Raw genomic sequence first — 12,311 nt, 5'->3', positions numbered from 1 at the left:
TGGGTTGAATATTTAAAATGTCAGGCCAGAGCTGAACATAGTTCTATATTTATACTTATATTAGGATGTTTTTTAATTACAAATACATTTCATAATCATATTCAGATACTTCCATTAGTGTCTGTAACGGGGTTAAATAATAATAGAGCTTTGATGCCTGAGATGATAATTGATGTTTTTCTGGAAGTTGAATATGTAGTTAATGTTGAGGGGTGTTCAGAAAAGTAATAAATTATGGAGGATTTACAGGATGTTCAGGTACACAAAGCTTTCATTATTTTATGACAGCTGACATCATTAACATCTACAGTACGTACAGTAGAAGTGTGTGTGATCCTCTGAAGCAGTGCTGTAGTTTCACACTTATCTTTCTGAAAGAGAAAGGTCTCTCAGGTCTGGAGAGAAACAGGCTGACTTCACAGAAATCACATGACCTGCTTATGTGTGTGTGTGTGTGTGTGTGTGTGTGTGTGTGTGTGTGTGTGTGTGTGTGTGGTAAGCATATAAAGCAGTTACAGAGGGAAGTGAAACCGAACTCGTCCTCCCGTCCTGATCAGAGACAGATTCTGGGGTAAGCTGCTGAACACACTGAGCTGATTTTCTGTTTCTATGTTGTTTGACATTAATGTTACGATGAAGATCGAAGCTGCACAGACATAACTGCAAGATTTCATTTTAATTTCACAATTATTTGTTTTTGTAGTTTAACAATATAATCTGGATTTTCAAAAAATCAAACAACCTCAGAATTCAGTTTTTGAACTTTTCATAATAACTGGAAACTCGTCAAAATCTTTATTATTAGAGTCGTATTGTTTAATATGTTTGAAGCAGTGCTTTGTTCATGTGCTGTGGTAATTAACTGACAGACTCTGACATGCTGCTGCAGACTCTGCTAACGTCGTCGGTGCATGTGTAGATTCTTCCTGTATTTTATTTCAAATAGTTTTTTATTGAATTTTCCAAAACTATAGTAAGGAGAACAAAACAGTTGAGACACAAAGGCACAGCAGCAGAGCGCCATACATGGATGCAATCTCCTGTGTGCATCAGATATAAGATATAACATACATACCTACAAATCTCATACATACTAGTTTTTTTACTTCAATTTGTTACATTTTCAATAGTCAACCCATGTTCAGATTAATGCAAAAGACAAGAAAAAAGAAAAAAAAGAAAAACAAGGGAGGAGGGGTGGAGGTAGAGACGTGGAAAGCTACAGATCCAAAGTGGTTGCATCAAATTCATTTGTAAAGTATTCTAAAAAATCATGCCAAATTTTTTTAACCTTTTGCAGAGGCCTGAATTGTGCATCTGATTTTTTCTTACTTAAGAATTGCCATCACCTCACAGACCCAACGTGAATGGGATGGAGGTGTGGTCGATTTCCAGCTGAAAAGGATAAGTCGGCAGGCTAGTAATGTTGAGAATGCTATGAAGTCTGAATGATGTTTTGATAGCTCGCTGTTGCTAAGGGTAACCCCAAATACTGAGATAACTGGGTCTGAGTCAATTCTTTTTTTACAAATATGAGAGAATGTGTTGAAAATCTCTGAGAATACATGTAGTTTTGAGCATGTCCAGAACATATGTCCCAAAGTGGCAGGCGCCTGATGGCATCTGATGCAGTTTGGATCCACACAATATAGATACTAAGGAAACTGGTGAACATGCCTGTTCCATGAGAGACCAATTTGGACCTTCCCCTTTCACAAAAGTGTTGTACCAAACAGTCACTTTATGGATGTTGGCTGCCCAGTAATAATCAAAAAAATTTGGCAGCGCTAAACCACCATTTGTTTTGCGTTCCTCCAGGACAGATTTGCATACACGTGGTATAGTTTTATTCCAAATTAATGTACTTATATATTTATCTAGTTCTTTAAAATATGATTTCGGCAAGAAAATAGGAACTGTCTGGAATAAGTATAAAAATTTTGGTAGAATAACCATCTTAACTGAGTTAATGCGACCGGCCAAAGATAATGGAAGCGTTGACCAGCGATTAGTGTCTTTCCTAGCTTGATCTATAAATGGTATGAAGTTAAGTTTGAGCAGATCTTTATGGTCATGTGTTACCTTAACTCCTAAATATGTTAGGGGGCCAGTTGTGACTCTAAACTCACATGGGTCAAAGGAAATCGTCAATGCTTTTCTGTGGGGAATAATACACTCTTTGTTAAATTCATTTTATAACCTGAGGCTAGACTAAATTGAGAAATTGTGTCCAAACACTTTGAAATTTAATTTTCAGGGTCAGATATAAAAAGCAAAAGGTCGTTCGCATATAACGAGACTTTGTGGACTTGGCCCCCCCCTGTTAATTCCCAATATTTCATTGTTTTGTCGCAGAGCTATAGCCAATGGCTCAATGACGAGATTGAATAGAAGAGGGGAAAGCTGACAGCTTTGCCTCATTCCCCTATGAAGGATGAAATATTCAGAATCGATATTATTGGTCCTAACTGATGCCTGTGGCATAGAGTACAGCGTTTGAATCCAAGATGTAAAAGTCGGGCGAAATCCAAATGTACTTAATAAATTAAAATTGTCCATATTCAATTCGGTCAAAAGCTTTGTATGCGTCCAGTGAAATGACTATCTCTGGAACTTGGGTCGAGTGTTCAGAGTGTACTATATTAAAGGGGTGACGCAGGTTGTGATATAACTGCTTGCCCTTTATAAAACCAGGTCTCATCGTGCCTCAGGTTAAGCCGGTTCAATGATTGGAATTACGGTTTGGTCAGAAGTCCTTCCTGTTCGAGAGGAGTTCTCAGCATTTTCTCTCAGTCTCTAAGTGACATTCTAACAGGTGCAGTAACTCCTCCACTGATTACAGTTGGTCCTGGTTGCTTAGCAACCTCAGCCTGCGAAGGAGGAGAGGGGGGAGGGGCCAGCAGAACCTGAGCGGCGGCCATTTTAGTAGTTCTTGGCACTTAATTTGAACCTGTCTGTGTAAAATGGCAGACAGAGACAGCAGAGCGTCAGCGCAAGCTGTAAAGACATGCTATTTGCAAACATTAACGACCAATGCTAAAATTAGTGCTAATTAGTGCTAATTAACATTAGCCACTAGGAATTAAACACGTTAATTTACTAACATGCTAAAATAACATGCTAATGCTAGCGCATCAGCGTTAACATGCTAATCCTAACATGTTAATGTTAACATGCTAATGCTGTCATGCTAATGATAACATGCTAATAGGATAGGAATAGGATAGGCTTTAATTTGTCATTGTAACAGTACAAGTACAGTACAACGAAATTGCAAACCAGTCTGTCCATACAAATAATACATGTAATATGACAAGTGGGGGAGGACAGGACGGTGTATGGTAGCCAAAGGAAAGAAGAAAAAAAGGGATACAACATGGGGAGAGGGGAGGAGAAAAAAAGAACAACCCACAGACTGTACTCCTGTCAGGAGAACAATCTGGGGGCAGGACAAAAACACCTCAGCAGTTTTAGCACATATACAGTACACTCTACAACATGAGACACATCACTAGCAACCAGGGGATAGGGGATGGGTGGTTTGAGTAATCCCAGCCCAGACAGGCAGCCATCCGGTCCTGCAGCCAGAGGGCGCTGGTCACAGACCCGCCTTATCAGGCTGGGGGGAACAAGCGGCCTTGGCCAAGGCTCTGCAGGTGTGGGTAGGTCAAGATAAGATTGGAATTTGTTGGTCTTGGGGCCCCGTAGCTGTGTTATCCGCTACAGGCTCTCTCAGCCAGCTTGGTCTCCAAAACGATCCATTTGCCTTTGCATAACTGTCAGCTTCTCCATGATGTAGCCCATATCCTGGTTGTTCTTGATGTTTTCCATCGCTCCTGTAATGGTGACCATGTTCCGGTTCATAGTCTCTGTGATGTCGTCCACTTTGCGTTCCAGCACTGCGATGTTATCCATATTCCGGTTCACGGCCCCATTCAGGTTCCCGACAGCTGTGCTCAGTGCTTCAATCATTGCCGGCAGCTTTATGGGACTTTGCACGGCTGCCAGCGTTTTCCGCATGCCTCGATGAATCAGTGCCATGCCCGCTCCAATCAGCAAGACACTTGTCATCAACAATCCGAATAGATAGATGTCTTCAACGTCCTCCACAGAAAGAGCCGCCAGACACACGACCCGCCACTTCTCCCAGGCGTCCATCGAGTAACCAGCTGCAAACGTTCCGGCAGGACATACAGGTTCCCCCGAACCTGGGCTTCTCTTAGAGAAGATGGTGTCAATTGCGCTTAGAGACCAGTTGATCAAATCCATGATGCTTGATAGATTCGAGAGCATTACAGGGAGAGTCTCTCCAACAGTAGACAAAAGACTAGACACAGACAGAGAGCAGAGCAAGGCCAAGGGGAGGAGAGGAGAGGAGGAAAAATGCGACCGCCTTCGTTGAGAGCCAAAGAGAGAAACGTTAACATGCTAATGCTAACTGTTAGCGCATCAATGTTAACATGTTAATGCTAAAATGCTTATGCTAACATACTAATGCTAACATGCTAATGCTAACATGCTAATGCTAATATGCTAACTGCTAGCGCATCAGTGTTAACATGCTAATGTTAACATGCTAATGCTAACATACTAATGCTAACATGATAATGCTAACATGCTAATGCTAACATGCTAATGTTAACATGCTAACTGCTAGCGCATCAGTGTTAACATGCGCATGCTAACATGCTAATGTTAACATACTAATGCTAACATGCTAATGCTAACATGCTAATGTTAACATAATTGCTAGCATGTAAGCGCTAGCTGCTCCTGTGTCTAAATAAACATGTTAAAAATGACTGTTTGAGGTGTGCTTTTTGAATACAGACCCCCAGCAACAGCCCACTCGTCACTCTCAAAATTTCTTTTCTAGTACTGAATTTGCTGAGCAGTGTCAGTAATAATGCATGGGGACGACGGGGCCAGAGTCAGGCACACTCAAAATTTCTTTAGAAATTTTCTAGTTTATTTTACAATTCTCACTTGTTAAGTCAAATCAGTTTTATTGTCAGTGCTGCTATGCGTACAGAGAATTGAAACAGCGTTTCCCTCAGATCCCTGGACATGCAACGTAAAACATACAATATAAAAATATATACAAGTTAAAAGTATAAACAAAGTATAAATCTGGCAAATATAGCAGTATAAACAGAATGAACAGTATAAATATTGCAAATATAGAAAGATTACTCAACCTTTTCCCTTTTTCCAGGTAATCTCACGCTTTGTTACAATATCATAGAAAATTCATAAAATATTTCAAAATATCCTACAATTCTATCTTCGTATTTCCACAGGAAATGCAATTTTTCTAGTCTTGGGTTTAACGTCGATCCACCAGGATGAGTTGGGCAGAATGTGAGACCGACTCAGGCACTTCTGATGAACTTTGAGAGTGTCTCTAATTCTCCTTGGCCAAGCGTCAATAAATAATACAGCATAAGACATCAGAGGCTCCTGAACACTTTCTGAACTCCTGACCACTGACCTTTGACTTCAGCAATTTCTCCACAACATTCAGGGGCAAGTTATTCATTTTGATTGTCATTATTCAGCTGCCAAAGATGAGAGGGAGTGAGCCCTTAAAATCACCCGTCTTTTGGTTAGTCATTGTATAATTATCATTATATAGGTGAGATATGCCTTTTGTAATTTTTAGTCCCAAATATTTTATTTTTCCATTTAAAATTTTTACCTGTTTTCACACTTTTTCTCTATATTAACCTTTGTACTCTAATATTTTTTGTCCAATGTGGTACTTGTGTCAATTTGATCAAAAAAAAAAAAAAACTCCTGGAAATCAATCTTGTTACTCATTAATGACATATCCAAGACTGTTATAATCCCCACAAACCAAATCCAATTTCTATTCAGTATATTGGAAATAACCCCCTTTTCATGTGCTTTTTTTTTTTTTTTTTTTTTTACATTTTTTTTACATTAAAGGGGTTAAAAGTCTATAGAGGAGAAGTGGATTAGAAGATGCATGCAAAAAAAAAATAATGCCATCGAACACGTTGGACACTTTTGTCCAATGTGGTAAATGTGCCGGAAAGTTGATTTTTTTTTTCAGAGTTGGAAGGTGTCATACAGGATTGGGTCAAGTTCATGCCACTGGAAGTCCCAAAATTGAGTGTGGCAGGGTGACCCCACTCACTCATTTTTTTTGTAATTGGGGTGTATTAAATCACAGAGGCTTTCCACCTCTGCTCCCCCGCCCACTGTGTGTCATCAGACTGTGAGCAATCGTCCTTCTTCGATTTGACCACGGGGCGGTGCTGTAAGCATTATAGGTGGGAGAGAATCATTTCTCAGGTGTGTGTCTTGTGTCACGTGTCTGGGCTGGTTTTACTAGTGCCATTGCCAGCAGTAGTGATCGTTATTTTTAAAAAGTTTTTATTGTGTGTGTGGGCCCCCTTGTTTGGCCCATAGATTCCTGTTCATCACTAATTCTGTGTAGTGTTGAGGAGTAATTGTTATATAATGTGTTGATGTTGTGTTTGTCCCGTTTTTAATAATCTGACCAACTCACTGGGTTGTGCGTGTGTCGGTGGGTGCACTATTTAAGACCCAGTGAGTCTGGTGTGATTGCTCTGGCCCATTATTTTGTGGTAACAGGACAATATAGTGTGCAAGTCCCCACCCCTGTGCTGCATTGCCTAATAGTTGCTTCTCCCTTTCTATAGGACAGGAGCTGTTGGTGCCGTTGGTGCGAGTGAGTGGCTGATCCTGGTGGTGGTCCCTTCACGTTCCTGTACAGTAGTGCACTTGGGTGTCAATTTGTGTGTGGTGTTTCACATGTAGTGTAACATAAGGAACCTTTTCCATACCCTCCCTCAGCAAGTCATCTCAACCGGTGAGCCCTAATCTCTTAGAGGCAATATAGTCAACACTTTTAAAGAAAGGGTGTTCGGATTGTGCAATATTGTATCGATTGTAGATTGTATTGACAACCTGTGCTATTATATTTTATTTATTTTGTGAAAAATAAATTTTGTATCTTTTTGGTAGAATCACATCAAGTGCCTGTGTCTTTGAACCTATGTCCTGTGGTTGACCGTAGACTGATTGTCCCTGTACTAATTCCTTGGGGTGAAATTCCCCTAGGTGGTTTATTACTTCAGTATAAATTAGATTATTCTCGTACCACATGAGGTTTGAAAAAAGTTGTACAGAAAGAACAAAAGACAAGAAATGCTGAAAGGAAAAAAAAAAGCTGGTGGAACAAAACTGAGTGTTTGTGAAGTAAATATGTAGAGGGATTCACCACTCTGTGAAAGAGCTCTGGAAAATAGAGCAATGATTTAAGAATAATGTTTATTAATGTAAAATGACAAAGAATGTGTGGATTTCATCATCTGCAGTTCTTAAAATAATTTAAAGATTCAAAGAATCAGAAGAAATATCTGTACACAAGGGACAAGGCTGAAAACCATCATTGGATGGCCATGACGTTTAGGCCTTCAAGGCTGCCCTTTTAGCCACCACAGCATTGTTGCTAGGTTGGTTAGTCAGTTCTGATGTAAACAGTTGATTATAAATAATGAAATGTATGTATTTATTGTATTTTTAATTTACTATTTGGTTTGCAAGAGTTTTGGTTGTAAGGTTACTTAAATCAAGTTTGGACAGCAGAAGAGTCAGACAAGTGAACTAACATGCTGTTGTTTAATTTGTCCAGTTTAGTCTGAGCAATGGACCCAAAACATGTTGGGGCGATGGAGATGACAGCACTCGGCCGACCTTTCAGTGTCGGGATGTTGTACGACTGCCGCAAAGATTCCCTCGTCCCCGGTAAGGATTCACATTCAAAGATACTTCATGCACCACAACCAAACTTTTAGTCTTTAAAGTCATATTCAACAACAATCATCTTTTTTTTCAGTGATCCAACTTATATCAGGGTCATGAAAACCTATACAACTTTTATTGTTGTAATAACTCACTGTGAGCTATTTCCTCTAAAAGGGTATTTTACTTTGGTTTGTTGTCTGGTTTATTAGAATAAACAGAGAAGGGACAGCTATACAGTTAGCATGAATTCAAAACTGAAGACACTCAAATATTACATTAGAACAGCATCATTTGTCTCCTGACACAATGTCCTCGATGTTCTTGAGAAGCTTCTTTCTACCAAAGAAATTACAACAAAATAACCTGTATCCAACAGTGGCTTTGACACACTTCACTCCTGTTTGGCTGGTTCTGGAAGCTGAACTTGATTTTGCTTCTTCTTTTGTAGGAATGACATTGTGGGACCATGATGACCTGATAAAACATGTACGAGAAAGACCGCAGAACTATAATGACTTTGAGATAGTTGCATCTGAATCTATTGAGGGCAAATCTAAAGCACTGAATGTTGATGCATCACTTAAAGCAAGTTTCCTGGGTGGACTCGTACAAGTTGACGGATCGGCCAAATACCTGAACGATAGTAAGACTTCCAAAAATCAGGCCAGAGTAACACTGAAGTACAAAGCTACCACAAAGGTCCAGGAACTATCAATGAACCATCTTGGAAGAGGCAACGTGAAGCATCCGTATGTCTTTGATAAAGGATTAGCAACACATGTAGTCACAGCTGTTCTTTATGGGGCACAAGCCTTCTTTGTCTTTGACCGTGAGGTGTCTGAACAGGAAGATCATCAAGACATTGAAGGAAACTTGAAGGTGATGATCGAGAAAATTCCCTGTCTTAAGATAGAGGGTGAAGGTTCACTGAAAATGGAAGACAAGGACAGAGCAAGTGTTGAGAAGTTCTCCTGCAGATTCTATGGAGACTTTTCCCTTCAGAAACCTCCTACATCCTTTCAGGATGCAATACAAGTCTACCAAAGTCTGCCAAAATTGCTGGGAGCCAACGGAGAAAACGCTGTACCAATGAAGGTCTGGCTGCTGCCACTGACATGTTTGGATTCTTCAGCTGCTAAACTCGTCCGTCAGATCAGTATAAGTTTAGTTCAAGCATCCCAGAGTGTCCTGGAGGACTTCAGTGAGCTGGAAATGAGGTGTAACGATGCACTGAACACCAACACTGCACAGCAGTTCCCACAGATTAGCAACAAACTTAAAACTTTTAGAGAGATGTGCTCTGAGTTCAAACTGGAATTCCAACAAACCTTGGCAAAGAAACTTCCGTCAATCCGAGGAGGAGGAGAAGAAGAAGCTGTGCTCGCAGAGATCCTGAAGAAGAGACATTCTTCTCCTTTCAACAGCAAAGATCTGAATGAGTGGATGGACTGTAAAGAGAGAGAAATGTACACTTTAAAATCTTTAACCAGCATGATGAAGAACACCAAGATCGTCCCATCTCAAAATCACCTGCACAGAGAAATTCTCGGTGCTGAACATGCTGTGTGTTTTGTCTTCACCTCACTGGGAAGTGTTGAACCGTACCTGTCAACTTTATCAAACTACTTACAACAAACAGCCACACCAGACGAAACTCAAGATTCACATACTCGAGATGTAGAGAAGGAACAATGGTACGCCTCAAAAGAAACAGCAGATACAATGAGGCATAAAGCAAAGCTCTTCAGTGATTTTGCAGAGGCCAACCGGAAGAACAAGAACATGAAGTTCCTGACAGTGGGATTAACAAATGAGACACAGAAAGGTTCGAGCATCTGCCTTTATAAAGACGGCTTTGCTGTCAATGAGAACTTTGAACCACCTTCAAAGCCTGAAACAGTAACAGTAAGTGACATCAACCACAACAGCGTGACACTGAAGATTTCTCCACCCAGATTTGGAGCAGAGAACATCACCTCATACTGTACCGAGTACTGTGTGAGCGCAGAGGATGGATGGCAACAAAAGACAGTATCAAAAGCTGAAGAAGTCACAGTGAGAGATCTGAGTCCTAACACAGAGTATCTGTTCAGATGCAGAGCAGTGACCTCAGAAGGTGTTGGGCCAGACAATGAAGTCAGTGGTTCCATTAAAACTTTACCTTGCAGCCCTCCTGGAAAACCACAAGTTGAATCAAACTCAAGTGAGATATTAGTTAGCTGGAAGAAACCTGCTGAGCTTGGACAAGATGTCCAGACTTTGAGATACATCGTGGAGTCTGCAAAAACAGACAACGGGATGAAAGAGGAAGATCTCCAGTGGAAGCAAATGACGTCTGAGGCTGAAAAGGCGATCATTGCAGGACTTCAGGCAGAGACACAATATGTTGTCAGGGTCAGATGTGATTGTGGTGACGCTGGCAGAAGCAAGGAAAGCATCTCTGTTCATGTCTGCACAACAAAATGTGAATTTGCTCGTCTTGCTGAATTCCTCAAACATATCAGCAAGAACATACATTCAGATTCTCCCTCAGTTTACAAACTGCCAGTGAAAGAAGAAGATATGGTCATAGATGGATGCCGGAGGTATAACTTTGGGAAAACCAGCATGAGGCAAAATCGCACAATAATGGTTCTTGGAGCGACTGGATCAGGAAAGTCCACTCTCATCAATGGAATGATCAACTACATTGTTGGTGTAGATTGGAAAGATGATTTCAGATTTAAATTAATCACTGAGGATCAGTCAAGATCACAATCTGAAAGCCAGACATCTGAAGTCACAGTGTATAAAATCAACTACCAGGACGGGTTCAATATCCCCTTCTCTCTGACCGTTGTGGACACACCAGGGTTTGGGGATACAAGAGGAATAAAAAGAGACAAGGAGATCACAGAGCAAATCCGAAGGCTTTTCACCTCCAGTAATGGAGTCAGTGAGATTGATGCAGTGTGTTTTGTTACTCAGGCCTCTCTTGCACGACTAACAGCAACACAACGATATGTGTTTGACTCAGTCCTCAGCATTTTTGGTAAAGATGTGGCAGAGAACATTAAGATGCTTGTGACTTTTGCAGATGGCCAGCAGCCACCAGTTCTTGAGGCAATAAACGTCTCTGGAGTACCATGTCCCAAAAATGACATTGGGCTTCCAGTTCACTTCAAATTCAACAACTCTGCGTTGTTTGCAGACAACAGCAGTATCAGTGACAGGGCCTGTGATGAAGGTTCTGATGAAGATGATGACAACTTTGACGAAATGTTTTGGAACATGGGTGCCAAAAATATGGAGAGGTTTTTCACTGCTTTGAGTAAAATGAAAACCAAAAGTTTGCGAATGACCCAAGAGGTTCTCAAAGAACGAAAGCAGCTTGAAACAGCTGTTGAAGGTTTTCAACAGCAAATTAAAAATGGATTAGCAAATCTTGAAGGACTTAAGACAACCAAAGAGAAGATTAAAGATCTAGAAACAGTTGTGTCCTCAAATGAAAACTATGAGATTGAGGTGAATGTTCTTAAGCCAGTCCAAAAACAGCTCACAAAGAAAGGAGAGTACATCACCAACTGCCAGAAATGTTCAATGACATGCCACTACCCGTGTGCGATAGCAGATGATAATGAAAAACATAGCTGTGCTTCAATGGATAGGACAGGGATGTGCACGGTCTGCCCTGGAAAATGCACTTGGACTGTGCATTTCAACCAGACATACAGCTGGGAGTATGTTCAAGTAAAAGAGAAGCAGACTCTGCAACAGCTGAAAGACAAGTATCAAAAAGCGATAAAAGAAAAGATGACCACTCAGGATTTGATTGAGAGGCAAGAGGAGGAGATTGTTTACCTGCAAGACATGATGGTGTCCCTCATGGATCAGTCAGCTCACTCTATAACTCGTCTGCAAGAGATCGCCCTGAGGCCGAACCCTCTGACCACTCCAGACTACATTGACATGCTGATTGAAGGAGAAAAATCAGAGGCCAAAGAGGGTTACCAGACCAGAATTAAGTCGTTGGAGGCAATGAAAGAAAAGGCAAAAATCATCTCCAAAGTAAGAAAACGAGACAGACTTACAAAAACAGAGGAGGAATTATCTGAAGAAAAACAGGGAAGAAAGAAAGAAGAAGAGAAAGGTTTTGTAAAGAAAGTGATAACTTTCTTTGGATATTAGGGAACAATCATGGCATGTTCATGTGCAGCCATGTTAGCAGCATTCTAAGGTTTTTCTTACAGTAGAAACCAGAACAAAACTGATGGATGGATGAAAACATGAGTGAAATAACAGATACATCTTGTAATGTTATAATAGTGACATGCTAACATTTTACGGGTTATCATGCCAGTTGAAGTTAGCATTGTTATAACACACTATGTCAGCATGAATCATGTCTCGTCTTCCCGTCATTAACAAGCTTTGTTAGACTTTTGATTGACTCAAAGCTTTTCGATAATGTACCTCTGTGAAAACAGTTGTATAGGTATGGAGCTCATTTAATCAAGCAGTTTAATACAAGCATT

General features: G+C 40.5%; 1 protein-coding gene across 1 annotated transcript; it reads left to right on the top strand.

Annotated features, from left to right (window-relative positions):
* The first annotated feature begins 498 nt into the window (after positions 1-498).
* LOC109138191 (uncharacterized) lies at positions 499-12,028 on the top strand. The gene is made up of 4 exons (XM_027288232.1): positions 499-571; positions 6,690-6,859; positions 7,685-7,797; positions 8,246-12,028. Exons 3-4 carry the CDS (start codon positions 7,698-7,700, stop codon positions 11,962-11,964), a joined length of 3,819 nt encoding a protein of 1,272 aa, XP_027144033.1. The 5' UTR covers positions 499-571; positions 6,690-6,859; positions 7,685-7,697; the 3' UTR covers positions 11,965-12,028.
* Positions 12,029-12,311: the final 283 nt, after the last annotated feature.

Source organism: Larimichthys crocea, chromosome II (genome assembly GCF_000972845.2).
Source record: "Larimichthys crocea isolate SSNF chromosome II, L_crocea_2.0, whole genome shotgun sequence".
Classification (NCBI taxonomy): domain Eukaryota; kingdom Metazoa; phylum Chordata; class Actinopteri; family Sciaenidae; genus Larimichthys; species Larimichthys crocea.
This window is presented reverse-complemented; position numbering and strand designations above follow the sequence as displayed.